We start from the raw sequence: 18,311 nt of genomic DNA, 5'->3' as shown, positions 1-18,311 counted from the left end.
AAGCGCTGGCGTTCTGCCCTGCTTTCTATTTACCTGTCTTGTTCTGTTAAGGTGGGTGATATCATTTCTGACTCTTTTCCTCAGGGGTTGGTAAATGGGCTCCAAATCGACGTGTCTATTGATGGAGTTCCTGTTTGAATGCCAGGCATCGAGGAATTCCTGTGCATGTCTCTGTTTAGCCTGTCCCAGGATGGACGTGTTGTCCCAGTCAAAGTGATGTCCTTCTTCATCTGTATGTAAGGATACTAGTGATAGTGGGTCACATCTTTTGGTGGCTAGTTGGTGCTCTTGTATCCTGCCTGTTTGTCCAATACAGTATAGTGTTTGTTACGGTCCTTGCATGATATTTTGTCAATGACATTTCATTTGCTGGTTGTTGGTATAGGTTCTATTAGGTTCATCAGTAGTTGTTTCAATATGTTGGTAGGTTTGTGGGCTACCATGATGGAAGGGATTGGAGTAGTCTGGTAGTCATCTTAGAGATGTCTTTGATGTATGGTAATGTCGCTAGAGTCTCTGGGTGTGTTGTGTCTACTTGTTTGGATTTATTGTTTAAGAATCATTGGGCCGTGTTTATCGGTGGCTGTTCTTCTTGAATACGCTTGAACATGTGTCCAGTTCTGGTCATCTTGTTGTCAGAAGGATTTGATTCAGATGGAGAGGGATCAAAACAAAATGTACCTGGATGTTGCTGAGAATGGAAGGATTGGGTTACAATTAGACACGGGATAGGCGGGGAATTCTTTCACAGGAGCATAGGAGGTTGAGGTTGACCTATTGGAGGTTTCTAAAATCTTGAGGGACATATATAGGATACATAGCCAGGTGTCCTATCCCTCGGCTGGGGATTTCAAGACGAGGGGCATATTTTTAATCAAATGGAATAAGCTTCATGCATCTTGGAAACTGCTTAAGTTATCTGGTCAGTTTTGTATTTTTCTATTTCTCCCTTAACTGTTTTTCTTGGTGTGAATGGAGCTGACAAAACGTTATTGCGTCAAATTATTGTTGTGCTGACTGAGCAGTATGCTGTTGGGAAATGCTTGTTCATGTGCTGGTAACCGAGACTGATCGAAAATTGTAAACATGCACATCGTTATTACTGCGTTGGCTGCCAATGTGAGAGAGTGGAGCAGGGAGTAGTGGCAGAGAATAGAGCGGGATGGGTGGGTTGGAAACTGTGGCCGTTCTTTGCTGGCCAACCCACCACAAAACCCTTGTCCAGTGCTTCTCCCACTCCTCCCCTTCCTGACCCATACACCCTTCCCCTGCCCCCACAACCCATCCCGTCCCTTCCTCTCCATTCCCGCGGTGTCTGCAAACTGTCAAAAATATTTTTTGAAGATTTTATTTTTAAAGAATTTCCTACAGATTGGAAACAGGCCCTTCAGCCGAATATCTCCACACCGACCCTCCAAAGAGTAACCCACTCAGACCCATTCCCCTGCATTTACCCTTAATTTATGGATATCACAAACAGTTATGGAACAATAATGAGTGCAGCGCTGACCACTGTGGCACGCCACTGCAGACCGTACACCAGTAAAAAAAAACAGCCGTCTCCCATCATCCTCTGCATCCTGTCAAGAAGCCACATTTTGGATCGAAGTTGTGAACTTGCCCTGGACCTGTTCCATCATTTAGCAGAAGCCATTGAAGTGCATGTTTTGGACAAACAGCTAAAGCGGACGCATGGAACGGGAAAGGACATTGTTCTCGCATCTTCCAATTGTGTTTGGGTGATTGTTGCCAGCAAAGCAACAGGAAATGTCGAATTTAATGTTGTCTGTAGGAGGTTGCTTCATCGGTATAACTGGCTTGTACATGTACAAAAATAGTGAACTGGGATATGCAGTTTAAAAAAGCCAATGTAGCGGAGTCCATTCAATGTTGATGTGCATGTTGATTGCATCACCGTGATCATGATTGACAGCTGACAGTCAGAAACTGGAAAAGTTTAATGCATTGAAAGTCAATGTTAAAATTTAAAATGAACGATGTGAAGGTCTGAAAGGGCGAAAATGGAAATACGAATAATTGATCTTCGGTGCTGCCTGTGAAAACCGGGACTGATCAAAATTGAAATGAAACCGTTGAACGTAACAACTTCACATTCAATGTAAGTGCACAGATCTGCACTTGTCAAAACTGAATATGCATTTCCTGAACTAGTCTTGTCCTCCTTTGATATGAACTGGCGCACCTGTCCAACTACATTGAGCGACCGGTCTGCCAAAAATGGAACATAATCTTCAGTGCACTAAATGTAATTTCTGGACCGGACCTGGATCTATCCGGACTCTGCATTATTAAACTTAAATGCATGTGACTGTACTGAATTTAACAATTCTGATGATCAAGTGCCGAAGAATTATATATGATTAAATTTGTTGCAGTATGAATGGCACCAAACCAGTCTGACATTGAGCACAGAATGTAACTGATGAAATAGACCAATTTTCGGTAAACATGCAAAATGCTGAATAGGATATGTTGTCACAGAATACACCTCCGTTAACTTTCACAAGTTCAGCCTGAATGAACTATGGAGAAGTGGACCTACTCTCGGGCAAATGTGCAGGTCACAAATAAGCATAACATGAACGTCAAACTGCAGTATGGTACACATGAAGACGTCTGGCTCTGTACGCCAATGTGCAGTACTGAACTGGACTGTGCGCACTTAAGGCATGCATATGATGTTTACGAGACTAAGTATCTTGGACAATTTGGAATCACAGTACTTTTTGGTAAGCATACGCAATCACAGAAAATCAAAATGAAAACACGTCCTCATTTCTTCGAAAAAAAAACTTCATCATGCTTGGTCAGGAGCGGTCTTTCCTACAGGGTACTAAGTGGTACTGTCCAGGCTTCCATTATTTCTTAAAAATAAATATTATTGGGATAATTGTGGATACATATCTTTTTTCGCTTTAGACAGTGTCACAATACCTGAGAAAATACCGTTCCATCAACAGATAAAAACAAATGAGCATCAGCTGCAATACTTTGTTTCTCAGAATAAACTTCATGCCTGGACATTTTATTTTATCCCAGGGGACTGACATCAGGTACAAATGTGAGTACTTTTCCAGGAAGTGCAAAAAACTCTCAAATTTGTTGTTTGAAATGCATGGGATATCGATAGGTCCAGTGTTTGCCATTTACTATCCGATCCTTGCCGCTATTGGAGTTCCAGGTAAATTATTCTCGTTAGCATCTGACTGTGTTAATCGTCAAGTAAATGCTTGGAATTACATTTCACCTGTTGTTTTTTTTGTCTCCAAATTTGTTCAATAAGAAGTCGTCATCCGACTTAATTCAGTTAGTTTCACTCACGTAATTTATCATTACTTTTGCGTCATTTTATACAGTAACGGTGTTAATTCCACATTTTATCAGATGAATGATGTTACTGACATAATCTATGATCTTAATGTAAACGAAATTGTCTTCTTCATTATTGGCATTTCACCACTTTCATTGCGCAATATCCTCATATTACCTGCACAATTCCTTATCTGTACATTTAGAACGACTTCTTGTGTCAGGTAACACTCATTGCTTCAACTGCATCAAACTGTCCGATTTCCAACAGCATCTAATGACGGAGACGTAGGTATGGTATATTACTACCGTTAGTGAGTTTGAATTTATGTACTATATTCATAGTGTAATTAGAACTGCATTTACGTTGTTGATAAAACGGTTTTGAGTGAAGTACCAGGAATTTTAATTGGCGTAACTGTTGCTGAATTGAACATAAATAATATTTTCGCCCCATTATCACAGTGTAATTGAGATTTCATCATGAACTTGCCACTGATGCTGTGGCTGAAACATTGCATTGAACATGTGAAATGAAAGACACTCACTTTTATCATGTGCCTCCTTTGAGGCCAATAATCCTAATATCAATCTGGAATTAGAGTTTTTGTTCCCATAAAGAATCCCCACTGTGCTATAGACCAAACCAATTCCTCTCAAATATGTGGAATATCCAGACCTTAACGTTTTTATTACTGTAAAGGCAAATGTAATGTATTGCATTCCAGATGAAATTGATCTTGCCAAACAATATGATTTAAAGAAAAACACACTTTATCCTTTCACTATAGTTAAAACACATTGTAAGAAGCCAGGAATTGGATTAACTTAAAAGTACTGTCATAGGTACAGTTACGAATACTAATTAACTGTTCCAATATAATAACATCGCTTGGAGAAACGCGTAATCAGAAAACAGATTGCGTTGTCTCACACGCAATTCCTGTAGCAGGCAGAGAACCCCCCGGGTTTAGGCTGTAATTGAGACAGGGAAACAATAGCTTCCATCTTTTTAAGACTCCTAGAGCAACTGCGGCAAACTAAACAAAAAATCTTCCTTTCGTGAGCGTTTGGCCGCACCCAGACAGGTTGTTCCAGTTGTTGCAACTTTAAAAGAAAACAAGGCGACACGAGCCGTTTACTGGTCCTGGTGCACTGCTTGGTACCACTCGGAGATACTGAGAACTGCGGATGCTGGAGAGTCAGAGTAAATTAATATTGTAGCCGGAAAAAGCACAGAGGAGGAAAGGAGTCGCCGGTTCAGGTTCTGATGAAATGTGCTGACCTGAAATGTTGAATCCACTCCTGGTCTGATGCAGTTTGACCGGCTGTACTTTATCCAGCTCTACTCTTTATCCACGACTGTCTTAAACGTTTCTTCAAATATCACCCAGGGCAAAATTCTCTGCTTGTAGCCACAGTAACGTCACACTCTTAATCGCTCCATTGGCTGTTCGAAGGAGCATCACGACCGAGCGCAAATATCTGCCTTTTCCTCTATATTCTTGCGCACAATTTTCATCCGCACACTTATCGAATATTGTCTTGAAATTGCACCAGCCTTCGAAACTTGTTCCATACCCTCGGTAGTCACCGTGTCAAAAAGATTTTTCTCACCTCACCCTTACTTGTTTATCACATCGTTTTAGGTTTTTGTGCTCTCAATTTTTCCCCTTTATGAGAGTGAATAGCTTCTCTCTGTACACTCTCCAATCCATCCTTGATTTTGAAAACATCAATCAAATCTCGTCTACATCTTTTACACTCCATCTTCTTCAGTGCATCCAATCACTCGACGTAAAATAATGGTTACCGACATGACCCAAGATATATATTTTAACCTGTGGTTCAAGCTGTCAAGTCATAATCCAGTGAAGAGATCAAATTTTCAATTACATCCTATGTAAACAACCTCCACAAAGTCACAAGAATGCTGATTCACTTATGTTTATTTTGAGATATTTATGAACAAGATGAATGAAAATGTTTCCAGGATAGTGAATTGAAATGACACACGTCTACTGTCTGTGAAATGCAGTCCTCATAATTCTTCATTTCAAGATTTATACTGACTTTTAAATTTTAGGGTTTTTTTTCCTATATTTTCAATATTTCTTTAGTAATGTATGTCCCGACTTGTGTTTGTTTCCTTAGTTTCTCCTTTATGACGTTTCTTCGGATTCCTATGATTTTTAAAATTCGATCAAAACATTTCATTATAAACACGGAGAGCTGTGGTGCGGCTAATGCACAATTGCTCATAATGTAACGGATTCCTTCAACATAGATTTAAGATAAACATTTTAAATTTTATGAGAAATCCAGGAAATGGATTATTGTTTTTTGAAGTCAAAATTACAACCAAATTATGTTTTCCCTGTCTCTTTCCATCGCAGCAAACCTGGCAGTGATTGTGATCTTGTCTCGAAGAAGATGTGGTCTCTTGAGATGTATCACATATTATCTTGTCTCGATGGCAGCAACAGATCTGCTGGTCATTATCACGATTGTAATATTAAACCGGATTGCTGGGATTTACTTCCGATTTAGTTTCCTGTCTATCACACCAGTTTGCAGTGTTCGCAATTCAGTAAATTTTGCAGTCATTGACAGTTCTGTCTGGTTAACAGTGGCTTTCACCTTTGATCGATTTGTGGCCATATGTTGCCAAAATCTGAAATTAAAATATTGCACAAAGAGGGTGGCTTCCTGGGTGATAGGAATTGTGTCTGCACTGTTCTTTATAAAAAATATCTTTGTGTACTTTGCTTATGAACCTATATACATAGTTGACAATACACCCCGGTTCTGTGGTCTAAAAGTAGAATATTACACGACCATGGAATGGGCTGCATATGACTGGATTCGTTCCATTTTAACTCCTTGTCTTCCCTTCATTCTGATTTTATTGCTAAATGTTTTGACTGTCAGGCATATTTTTGCAGGCAATCGAGCCCGTAGGAGATTCCGGGCTCAGAGCAATGGAGAGAATCAGAGTGACCCAGAGATGGAGAAGCGCAAAAAGTCCATAGTTTTACTCTTTGGCATCTCGGGAAGCTTCATCTTGTTATATTTGTTGTACTTCGTTACAATCATTTACGTCCGAATTGCAAATATTCCCTATTCATCTGGTTCTGATATCAGCAGAGTCATATTTATTGTCCAACAAAGCGGATACATGCTTCAGCTGTTGAGCTCTTGCATCAATCCATTTATTTATGCTGGGACGCAGAGTCAAATCAGAGAGGAGGGAAAGACTGCTATGAAATATCCATTGAGACTCTTTGCTAAAATGCTCAAAAATACAAAATGAAGGAAGCCAACATGAACTCGCATTCACATTGCAGCCTTCACTTTTATTGGCTTTCTTGACAAATAACTTTTCCATTGAATATCTTTGAAATTTTGTCTAATACTTTGATCTAATACTTGTGTAATATATAGTGACTGAACACCATAAAGTCATGTGCATCAGTCCAGCAGGTTATTCTGTTAATTCCCAGTTATATTGAATATTTCGCAATATTTTACATTTACAAGAGGCTAGAGAACAGTAGAATCTCTCATATCCTGTGTGGATATTTGAATCCCTGATCGAAGAAAGCTTATGGTTATGCACACAAAATCAATAGTTACTTCAGCGGTTCAAGCATGAAATATCACGTTGGCTCTCTGGAGGGAATCATTTACTTTGTTTTCCACTCAATGTCACGGGATCCATAAGTTAAATTCACCAAGAGACATCATTAAATCAATGACAAATTGGAGTTGATACTTCTTGATGGACATTGCACTTGCCATGCTGGGTAAAGTCGATGGAAAACGTGCTGTGTGTTGCATTACTGTGTGCATGGAACAGACGATCATTTCTAATGTTAATTTTAAAGGAAGAATGATTGGCTTTGAGATCAAGATGATATTCCATGAAGGAAATACAGATACTAGACCTCTATTCAACTGCTCAATGCACGCAACACAGCACTGTCTACCCAGCAGAGACTTGACCAACTCAAGCATCTCCAGAACTCCTCACCCTCAGGGTAAAATAATCATGGAACAAAGTGCAACAAGACAGCATCTCGTATCTTTTCACATAACTGCCGCTTACAAACCCAACTTAACATAATTTTAAACTTGAACTATTCCTTGAGATGGTTTAGCTTCGTTCACCGAACAGATTGGCCAATACAGTCCATCAAAACGTGTACCCTCTGTCACACCTCGCTGATAACCAATCAACACGCTGACAATCACAGTGTCAACACATCTATCCACTTCCTTGGGTTTTTCAAAGTCAGGCAATAACCGCACTGTATTCACATCGAGAATAGAAACTGCCCTCTCTGGAGCACACAGTAGAATAACCACAAGCAACAACCATCACGCATGATGTATTATTGGAAAGATCTTATGCAGAGAACTGCTTGTTTGGAAACGTCCGATTGAGAATCGCAAATCTGGTTTATGCAGGTTTTTGCAGATTGTGCAAACAGGTTTTTCCAAAGTGCCTGAAAAGCCTGGCAGAGCATAGGAGATCTCATTGAATATGGGAACAATGATAGACACCACGCACAAAAAAAATCAGGCAACTTACGAACATGTGAGGCAGTAAGCTTATCTTTGATGTCATTGCAAAATAAGACAACGACGTGGAACAATGGACAAATGTTTCCACATGTTGACCGTGATACAGTGTTGATGTCAGTGGAATAGAAATCCAATGATTTGTTAAATCTTACAGAGAAGAGATAATAATACAATTTTTGACGCGTCAAGCCAAAGGGAATTCGAGAATTGTAGAATGGTGTTCAATTGTGTAAAATAAAAGAATTAATTGCTACTTTTTTGTGTGTTGTACTTACCTGACTGTAGCGAGACGACTGCGTAAACTTTAGGAACTCGGGCCTCCAGATGGGAAGCTTATTGTGGACCTTGCCTCGAAAACAAATGTGCTCATAAGTTAGCACCGCTGGCCAGAAATATTCAATTCAACGTTTGTTCAAACCTGTCATTATACTTGCCTATGCTGACCAATTTAACAGCACATTTCTTCGTTTGAATGCAGCTTTCTAGAACTTGCTGTATTTTGCTTTTATATATGGTTTGACCAACTCGTTTGAAACAATAACCTGGTGACCCTCAGGTTAAATCAACATCAAAGAACAGAGAACAAAGAAAACTTACAGCCTAGGAACAGGCCTTTTCACCCTCCAAGCCTGAACCAATTCAAATCCACTTTCTAAACTTATCGCCCAATTCCAAAGCATCTGTATCCCTCTGCTCCCCTCCTACTCATGCATCTGTCCAGGTGCATCATAAATGAATCTACCGTGCCTGCCTCTCCGACCTCCGCTTGCAAAAGGCACTGACCAACCTCTGTGTAAAGTACTTGCCACGCGTATCCCCCTTAAACTTTTCACCTCTCACCTCTCATTATTGAATCCTTCACCCACGTAAAAAGCTTATCTCTATTCACCCTGTGTATATTCTTCATGATTTTGTAGACCTCAATCATCCCCCCCCCCATCTTTTTTCTAATGAAAACAATCCTAACTTGCTAAACCTCTCTTCATAGCTAGCATTTTCCAAACCAAGCAACATCCTCGTAAACCTCTGCACCCTCTGCAAAGCGTCCACGTCCTTTTTGTAATGTGGCGACCAGAACCGTACACAGAATTCTAAATGCAGACGAACCAATGTATGGTTCAATGTTAGCATTACACTCAATACTGCGTCCGATGAAGGCAAGCATACCATATACCTTCTTGACCACTCTATCCACCTGTGCAGCAACCTTCAGGGTACAATGGACCTGCACTCTCAGATCTCTCTGCTCATCAACTTTACCCAAGGTTCTTCCCTTTACTGAATAACTCTAGAATTAGACTTCCCAAAATTCATCACCACACATTTGCCTAACTTGAACACCATCTGGCACTTCTCCACCCAACTCTCCAGTCTATCTATATTCTCCTGTATTCTTTGCCAGTCCCCTATGCCATACTAAATTGCCCGTGGTATTAGGTGCATTAGTCAGGGGTAAATGTCGGGGAATGGGTCAGGGTGGGTTTTTCTTCTGAGGTTCGCTGTGGACTTGTTGGGTTGAAGGGCTTATTTCCATGCTGGAGGGAAGCTAGTATCTTTGACAAAACATGCTCCTTTCGTTAATTTTCCTACTTTCTGCTACTTCCTGTTCTGTTATCAATATCCATTAGGTATCCCTTTTTCTGTCGATAGGTAGCAGCTTCAGTGAGTGCATATTGAGCGAAAGTGAAGACTGCAGACGATGGAGATCAGAGTCAAGACTAGATTCCAGCACCACTCTAATCTTCAGTGGGTGTTTTGGGAAGTACACTCACACCTTTCCCCTTGTACAAAGGTCGTCAGATGTTGTAGGTTTACTAGGAGGATGTAACTGGCCACCTCTTTTCAATATTGCTCTCATCGATGTCCCTCCTTTCTGAGGTCGATTATTTAGATTATACGATGCCTGTATTGGCACTTTGATCCACCCCCACAATGTTTGTTGTTTTAATAATCCACCCATTCGTTTTACAAGGTTGAGGGTAATAAGGAATGTGGAACATCCAATATTTCCCATTGCGGCACCTGTTGACCTGTGAAGTGTGAGGCATTTTATCTGAGTGTATTTCTGATGGTTCATCATACTCGGATATCAACTGTTCCAGTGTTACTGTGATTTGCTTTGATTGTCGGGAAAGCTAACATGAGCCTGTTGTAAGTAACCTCTGTGGTTAACAGATACTGATATCGTTGTTGTCATGGTAACGGGCCAATATATTCAATCTGCTGATTTGAGCAGGTCGATCTCCAACTTTGATTGGCTTTTTCGGCAGTGATACGTGTTTTTCTTGTTCAGATATTTTACACCTGCCGTGGGTAAGTGCAAACCTAGATTTCTTGCCCATTGCAAAGTGCCGTGACACCCTAAATGTCCTGACCTTTCATGAGGCAATTTTCCAGCCTGATACTCTTCGCTGGTATCTTCAATTCTTCTGGCTTTTATTATTCCGTCTCCAGTATTGTTATGATCAGCAGATTCCGAACCATTCTTTACATGGACATTAACATGCTACACAGTAATTTTTATTGCAGCGCCTTCGCCCATCTTTGTTTACATTATTTTGTTCCCAACAATCTTCCAATTATGTGTCTGCCAGTTCGGCATCCATACAGCCAAGGTGATCAGCATCCACCCACGAGTCAGTATACATGTGCAGAATCTGACTCTTCGTCTCGTGCTCCGACCACAGTTGCCCATTCGGCATACCGGCTCGACGCCCTTCCCCTCACCCCCACCACCACCTCCCCCCACCCCCACCAACCCACCTCCTTCACAATAGATAATACTCTGTGTAGCGGGATTCAATGCAGCCAGTGGCCAATAACATCGGCCAGCCTTCCAGGGACAGAGCCATCAGAGAACCGAGCCCAGTGACGCGGATCTTCGAGCAGTTGTTTGACCGGAACACCCGCCGCAATGAACGGGAGCTGCAGACATGGCCAGGTCGGAACTTGGGTTTATTCACCTAATGGGTATTCAGCTATTCATTCATGAAGTTTGGCAATCTGTTCTTTTCCTTTTTTTATACAATCTCTACAGTGTGGAAACAGGCCCTTCAGTCCAACAAGTCCACACTGACCCTCCAGATTAACCTACACAGACCCATTCCCCTACCCTACGAATCTACATTTTACCCTTGACTAATGCACCTAACCTACTCATCCCTGAACACTATGGGCAGTTTAGCAGGAACCGGGGTCCCTGGCGCTGGGAGACAACAGTGCTAACCATTGGGGCACCGTGCCTTTCTTGTCTCCATCAGTTATGTCCCATTTCCATTTTACAATGGAGCTTTGTTAGTCTGTACCGACCTTGTGAGTCACAATGTCAGATAACACTCTCATCAGAATTGGTCATTCAGGTCTGAGGAGCATTTTCTGCACACCGGTCTGCCCGACGTGAGCCCAATAGCAGGCCGGACATTGATTTTCAAATACTGTGTAACGCGTAGCTGCCTCAGACAGTTTTCTGGACCTGAAGCCCAAAGGTATTGCTTTACCTTTTTGCCTTTGCTACAAGCTCCATTCGCGACTTGTCATTCAGAGGCGAAGCCAGATATCCAAGGAGCTGGCGACCTGTTAGTTCTACGGCAACTTTAGCGGTTATAAATGCTTTCGGCTGTCCATATCCCCATTCAAACCGAGCCGTCTTTCCAGTAATGGCATATAAAGGTTTTAGTAATCTGGTACATTAGGGTCCATTATGTTCATCAGTAGTTGTGTTAATATGTTGGTAGGTTTGTGGGCTACCATGATGGCAAGGGATTGGAGTAGCCTGGTAGTCATCTCAGAGATGTCTTTGATGTATGGTGGTATGGCTAGAGTCTCTGAGGATTTTGTGTCAGGATGTTTGATTCAGATGGAGAGGGTTCAAAACAAAATGTACCAGGATGTTGCTGAGATGGAAGGATTGGGATATAATTAGACGCGGGACTGGCGGGGAATAATTTCACAGGAGCATAGGAGGTTGAGGTTGGCTTTATGGAGGTTTCTAAAATCCTGAGGGGCATAGATAGGATGAATGGCAAGTGTCCTATCCCTCGGCTGGGGATTTCAAGACGAGGGGCATATTTTAATCAAATGGCATAAGCTTAATTCATCATGGAAACTGCTTAAGTTACCTGGTCAGTTTTGTATTTTTTTTATTTCTCCCTTAACTGTTTGTTTTTCTTGGTGTGAATGGAGCTGAAAAAAGGTTATTGCGTCAAATCATTGCTGTGCTGACTGAGGAGTATGTGAGGACTGCAGATGCTGGAGATCAGAGCTGAAAATGTGTTGCTGGAAAAGCGCAGCAGGTCAGGCAGCATCCAAGGAGCAGGAACATGCACATCGTTATTCCTGCGTTGGTTGCTAATGTGAGAGAGTGGAGCAGGGAGTAGTGGCAGAGAATAGAGCGGGATGGGTGGGTTGGAAACTGTGGCCGTTCTTTGCCGGCCAACCCACCACAAAACCCTTGTCCACTGTTTATCTCACTACTCCCCTTCCTGACCCATAGACCCTTCCCCTGCCCCCACACCCCATCCTCGTCCCTCCCCGTCCCTTTCTATCCATTCCCCCAGGATCAGCAAACTGTCAAAAATATTTTTTGAAGATTTTTTTTAAAGATTTCCTACTGAATGGAAACAGGCCCTTCAGCCTAACAACTCCACACCGACCCTCCAAGGAGTAACCCACTCAGACCCATTCCCATACATTTACCTTTAATTTATGGATATCACAAACAGTTATGGAACAATAATGAGTGCAGCGCTGACCACTGTGGCACGCCACTGCAGACCGTGCACCAGTCAAAAAAACAGCCGTCTCTCACCATCCTCTGTCTCCTGTCAAGAATCCACATTTTGGATCGAAATTGTGAACTTGCCCTGGACCTGTTCCATCATTTAGCAGAAGCCATTGAAGTGCATGTTTTGGACAAACTGCTAAAGCGGACGCATGGAACGGGAAAGGACATTGTTCTCGCATCTTCCAATTGTGTTTGGGTGATTGTTGCCAGCAAAGCAACAGGAAATGTCGAATTTAACGTTGTCTGTAGGAAGTTGCTTCATCGGTATAACTGGCTTGTACATGTACAAACATAGTGAACTGGGATATGCAATTTAAAACAAGCCAATGTAGCGGAGTCCATTCAATGTTGATGTGCATGTTGATTGCATCACCGTGATCATGATTGACAGCTGATAGTCAGAAACTGGAAAAGTTTAATGCATTGAAAGTCAGTATCAAAATTTAAAATGAAGGTTTGAAAGGGCGAAAATGGAAATTCGAATAATTGATCTTCGGTGCTGCCTGTGAAAACCGGGACTGATCAAAATTGAAATGAAACCGTTGAACAAAACAACTTCACATTCAATGTAAGTGCACAGATCAGCACTTGTCAAAACTGAATATGCATTTCTTGAACTAGCCTTGTCCTGTTTCGATATGAACTGGCTCACCTGTCCAACTAAATTGAGTGACCGGTCTGCCAAAATAGAACATAATCTTCAGTGCACCAAATGTAAGTTCGGGTCCTGAACGGGATCTGGCCGTACTCTGCATTATTAAACTTAAATGAATGACATTGAACACAGAATGTAACTGATGAAATAGACCAATTTTCGGTAAACATGCAAATTGCTGAACAGGATATGTTGTCACAGAATACACCTCTGTTAACTTTCACAAGTTCAGCCTGAATGAACTTTGCAGAAATGGACCTGCTCTCGGGCAACTGTGCAGGTCACAAATAAGCATAACATTAACGTCAAACTACAGTATGGTACACATGAAAATGTCTGCCTCTATACACCCAATGTGCAGTACTGAACTGGACTGTGCACACTTAAGGCATGCATATGATGTTTACGAGAGTAAGTATCTTGGACAATGTGGGATCACATTACTTTTTGGTAAGCATACGCAATCACAGAAAATCAAAATGAAAACACGTCCTCATATATTCGAAAAAAAAACTTCGCCATGCTTGGTCAGGAGCGGTCTCTCCTCCATGGCACTAAGTGGTACTGTCCAAGCGTCCATTATTTCTTATGAATAAATATTATTTGGACAATTCTGTACACATACCTTTTTTCTCTTTAGAAATTATCTCAATACATGAGAAAATATCGTTCCATCAACAGATAAAAATAAATGAGCACCAGTTGCGCTACTTTCTTTCTCAGAATAAACTTCACGCCTGGAGATTTAATTTTATCCCAGGAGACTGACATCAGGTACAAATGTGAGTACTTTTCCAGGAAGTGCAGAAAACTCTCAAATGTGTAGTTTGAAATGCATGGGATACCGATAGGTCCAGTGTTTGCCATTTACTATCCGATCCTTGCCGCTATTGGAGTTCCAGGTAAATTATTCTCGTTAGTATCTGATGTGTTAATCATCAAGTAAGTGTTTGGAATTACATTCCATCTGTCGTGTTTTTTTCTCTTCATTTTAAAGGTTTTTTTTCTCCAATTTTATTCAATAAGAAGTCCCGTCCGAATAAAATTCACTCATGTAATTTATCATTACTTTTGCGTCATTTTAAACAGTAACGGTGTTAATTCCACATTTTATCAGATGAAGGATGTTACTGACATAATCTATGATCTTAATGTAAACGAAATTGTCTTCTTCATTATTGGCATTTCACCACTTTCATTGCGCAATATCCTCATATTACCTGCACAATTCCTTATCTGTACATTTAGAACGACTTCTTGTGTCAGGTAACACTCATTGCTTCAACTGTCCGATTTCCAACAGCATCTAATGACGGAGACGTAGGTATAGTACATTACTACCGTTTGAGTTTGAATTTATGTACTATATTCATAGTGTAATTGCAATTGCATTTACGTTGTTGATAAAGCGGTTTTGAATGAAGTACCAGGAATTTTAATTGGCGTAACTGCGGTTGAATTGAGCATAAATAATATTTTCGCCCCATTATCACAGTGTAATTGAGATTTCATCATGAACTTGCGACTGATGCTGTGGCTGAAATATCGCATTGAACATGTGAAATGAAAGACACTAATTTTTATCATTTGCCGCTTTTGAGGCCAATAATTGTCAAATCAATCTGGAATCAGAGGCTTTGTTCCCAGAAAGAGTCCCCACTGTGCTATAGACCAAACCAAATCCCCTCAAATATGTGGATATTCCAGACCTTAACGTTTTTATTATTGTAAAGGCAAATGTAATGTATTGCATTCCAAATGCAATTGATATTACCAAACTATTGCATTTAAAGAAAAACACACTTTATCCTTTCACTATAGTTAAAATACAATGAAAGAAGCCAGGAATTGGATTAACTTAACTGTATTGGAAAACTTAGCACAATACTGTAATAGATACGGTAACAAATACTAATTAACTGTTCCAATATAATAACGTCGCTTGGAGAAATGCAAATTCCGAAAACAGATTGTCTCACACGCAACTCCTGTAGCAGACAGAGAGCACCCCACCCCACCCCCACCAACTTTAGTCTGTAATTGAGACAGGGCCAAATTCTCTGCTTATAGCCACAGTATCGTCAAGCCCTTCATAGCTCCATTGGCTGTTCGAAGGAGCATCATGACCGAGCGCAAATATCTGCCTTTTCCGCTATATTCTTGCACACAATTTTCATCCGCACACTTATCTAATGTAGTCTTGAATGCTGAAATTGCACTTGCCTTCATGACCTGCCTTGGAAATTTGTTCCATACCCTAGGTAGTCACTGTGTCAAAAAAAAAAATCTCACTTCACCCTTCCTTCTTTATTACAGCGCTTTAGGTTTATATGCTCTCATTTTTCCCCTTTATGACAGTGAATAGCTTCTCGCTGCGCACTCTCCAATCCATCCTTGCTTTTGAAAACATCAATCAAATCACGTCTCCGCCTTTTACACTCCAAGGCAAATAATCCCAACTTCTTCAATGCATTCAATAACCCTAGGTAAAACAATGGTTCCCAACATGACCCAAGATATATAATATTTTAACCTGTGGTTCAAGCTGTCAAGTCATAATCCAGTGAAGAGATCAAATTTTCAATTATATCCTATGTAAACAACCTCCACAAAGTCGCAAGAATGCTGAATTAGATTTAGAATTACATTACTTACAGTGTGGAAACAGGCCCTTCAACCCAACAAGTCCACACCGACCCGCCGAAGCGCAACCCACCCATACCCCAACATTTACTCCTTACCTAACACCACGGGCAATTTCGCATGGCCAATTCACCTGACCTGCACATCTTTGGACTGTGGGAGGAAACCGGAACACCTGGAGGAAACCCACGCAGACACGGGGAGAACGTGCAAACTCCATACAGTCAGTCGCCTGAGGCGGGAATTGAACCCAGGTCTCTGGCGCTGTGAGGCAGCAGTGCTAACCACTGTGCCACCGTGCCACCCACTGTGCTGATTCACTTACGTTTGTTTTAGGATATTTATGAACAAGATGAATGCAAATGTTTCCAAGATAGTGAATTGAAATGACACACGTCTACTGTCTGTGGAATGCAGTCCTCATAATTCTACATTTCCAAATTTATACTGACTTTTAAATTTTTGTTTTTTTCCCTGTATTTTCAATATTTCTTTTGTAATATAAGTCCCGACATGTGTTTGTTTCCTTGGTTTCTCCTTTATGAAGTTTCTTCAGATTCCTATGATTTTTAAAATTCTATCAAAACATTTCATTATAAACGTGGAGCGCTGTGGTGAGGCTAATGTACAATTGCTCATAATGTAAAGGATTCCTTCAACATAGAATTAAGATAAACATTCTAAATTTTATGAGAAATTCACCAAACGGATTATTGCTTTTTGAAGTCAAAATTGCAACCCGTATCTGTTTTTCTTATCTCTTTCCATTGCAGCAAACCTGGCAGTGGTTGTGATCTTGTCTCGAAGAAGATGTGGTCTCCCGAGATGTATCACATATTATCTTGTCTCGATGGCAGCAACAGATCTGCTGGTCATTATCACGGTTGTAATATTAAACCGGATTGCTGGGATTTACTTCCGATTTAGTTTCCTGTCTATCACACCAGTTTGCAGTGTTCGCAATTCAGTAAATTTTGCACTCATTGACAGTTCTGTCTGGTTAACAGTGGCTTTCACCTTTGATCGATTTGTGGCCATATGTTGCCAAAATCTGAAATTAAAATATTGCACAAAGAGGGTGGCTTCCTGGGTGATAGGAATTGTGTCTGCACTGTTCTTGATAAAAAATATCTTTGTGTACTTTGCTTATGAACCTATATACATAGTTGACAATACACCCCGGTTCTGTGGTCTAAAAGTAGAATATTACACGACCATGAAATGGGCTGCATATGACTGGATTCGTTCCATTTTAACTCCTTGTCTTCCCTTCATTCTGATTTTATTGCTAAATGTTTTGACTGTCAGGCATATTTTTGCAGGCAATCGAGCCCGTAGGAGACTCCGGGCTCAGAGCAATGGAGAGAATCAGAGTGACCCAGAGATGGAGAAGCGCAAAAAGTCCATAGTTTTACTCTTTGGCATCTCGGGAAGCTTCATCTTGTTATATTTGTTGTACTTCGTTACAATCATTTACGTCCGAATTGCAAATATTCCCTATTCATCTGGTTCTGATATCAGCAGAGTCATATTTATTGTCCAACAAAGCGGATACATGCTTCAGCTGTTGAGCTCTTGCATCAATCCATTTATTTATGCTGGGACGCAGAGTCAAATCAGAGAGGAGGGAAAGAATGCTATGAAATATCAATTGAGACTCTTTTCGAAAATGCTCAAAAATACAAAATGAAGGAAGCCAACATGAACTCGCATTCACATTGCAGCCTTCACTTTTATTGGCTTTCTTGACAAATAACTTTTCCATTGAATATCTTTGAAATTTTGTCTAATACTTTGATCTAATACTTGTGTAATATATAGTGACTGAACACCATAAAGTCATGTGCATCAGTCCAGCAGGTTATTCTGTTAATTCCCAGTTATATTGAATATTTCACAATATTTTACATTTACAAGAGGCTAGAGAACAGTAGAATCTCTCATATCCTGTGTGGATATTTGAATCCCTGATCGAAGAAAGCTTATGGTTATGCACACAAAATCAATAGTTACTTCAGCTGTTCAAGCATGCAATATCACGTTGGCTCTCTGGAGGGAATCATTTACTTTGTTTTCCACTCAATGCCACGGGATCCATAAGTTAAATTCACCAAGAGACATCTTTAAATCAATGAGAAATTGGAGTTGATACTTCGTGATGGACATTGCACTTGCCACGCTGTGCCAAGTCGATGAAAGGCGTGCTGTGTCTTGCATTAGTTTGTGCATGCAACAGGCGATCATTTCTAATGTAAATTTTGAAGGAAGAATGATTGGCTTTTATATCAAGCTGAGTTCCCGTGAAGGAAATAC

General features: G+C 40.7%; 2 protein-coding genes across 2 annotated transcripts; both read left to right on the top strand.

Annotated features, from left to right (window-relative positions):
- Window positions 1-3,132: 3,132 nt before the first annotated feature.
- On the top strand, window positions 3,133-6,643 carry LOC148142198 (putative G protein-coupled receptor 139). Its single transcript, XM_087977025.1, has 2 exons — window positions 3,133-3,202; window positions 5,727-6,643. The coding sequence occupies exons 1-2, from the start codon at window positions 3,133-3,135 to the stop codon at window positions 6,641-6,643; spliced, it is 987 nt and encodes a 328-aa protein (XP_087833151.1).
- A 7,544-nt stretch (window positions 6,644-14,187) lies between these two features.
- On the top strand, window positions 14,188-17,688 carry LOC148142197 (putative G protein-coupled receptor 139). Its single transcript, XM_087977024.1, has 2 exons — window positions 14,188-14,257; window positions 16,772-17,688. Exons 1-2 carry the CDS (start codon window positions 14,188-14,190, stop codon window positions 17,686-17,688), a joined length of 987 nt encoding a protein of 328 aa, XP_087833150.1.
- The last annotated feature ends 623 nt before the right edge of the window (window positions 17,689-18,311 follow it).

Source organism: Chiloscyllium plagiosum, unplaced genomic scaffold (genome assembly GCF_037043375.1).
Source record: "Chiloscyllium plagiosum isolate Xiang-an unplaced genomic scaffold, Cpla_swu_hap1 HiC_scaffold_30, whole genome shotgun sequence".
Lineage (NCBI taxonomy): Eukaryota > Metazoa > Chordata > Chondrichthyes > Orectolobiformes > Hemiscylliidae > Chiloscyllium > Chiloscyllium plagiosum.
Note: the sequence above shows the minus strand (reverse complement) of the source record. Positions and strands in the feature narration are given on the sequence as shown.

What these genes read in the sequence shown, in the direction of transcription:
- LOC148142198 (XM_087977025.1), top strand. Translation starts at nt 3,133, where the DNA reads ATGCATGGGATATCGATAGGTCCAGTGTTTGCCATTTACTATCCGATC. An exon ending in TGCCGCTATTGGAGTTCCAG is followed by an intron (nt 3,203 to 5,726) that starts GTAAATTATTCT and finishes TTTCCATCGCAG; the next exon opens with CAAACCTGGCAGTGATTGTG.
- LOC148142197 (XM_087977024.1), top strand. Translation starts at nt 14,188, where the DNA reads ATGCATGGGATACCGATAGGTCCAGTGTTTGCCATTTACTATCCGATC. An exon ending in TGCCGCTATTGGAGTTCCAG is followed by an intron (nt 14,258 to 16,771) that starts GTAAATTATTCT and finishes TTTCCATTGCAG; the next exon opens with CAAACCTGGCAGTGGTTGTG.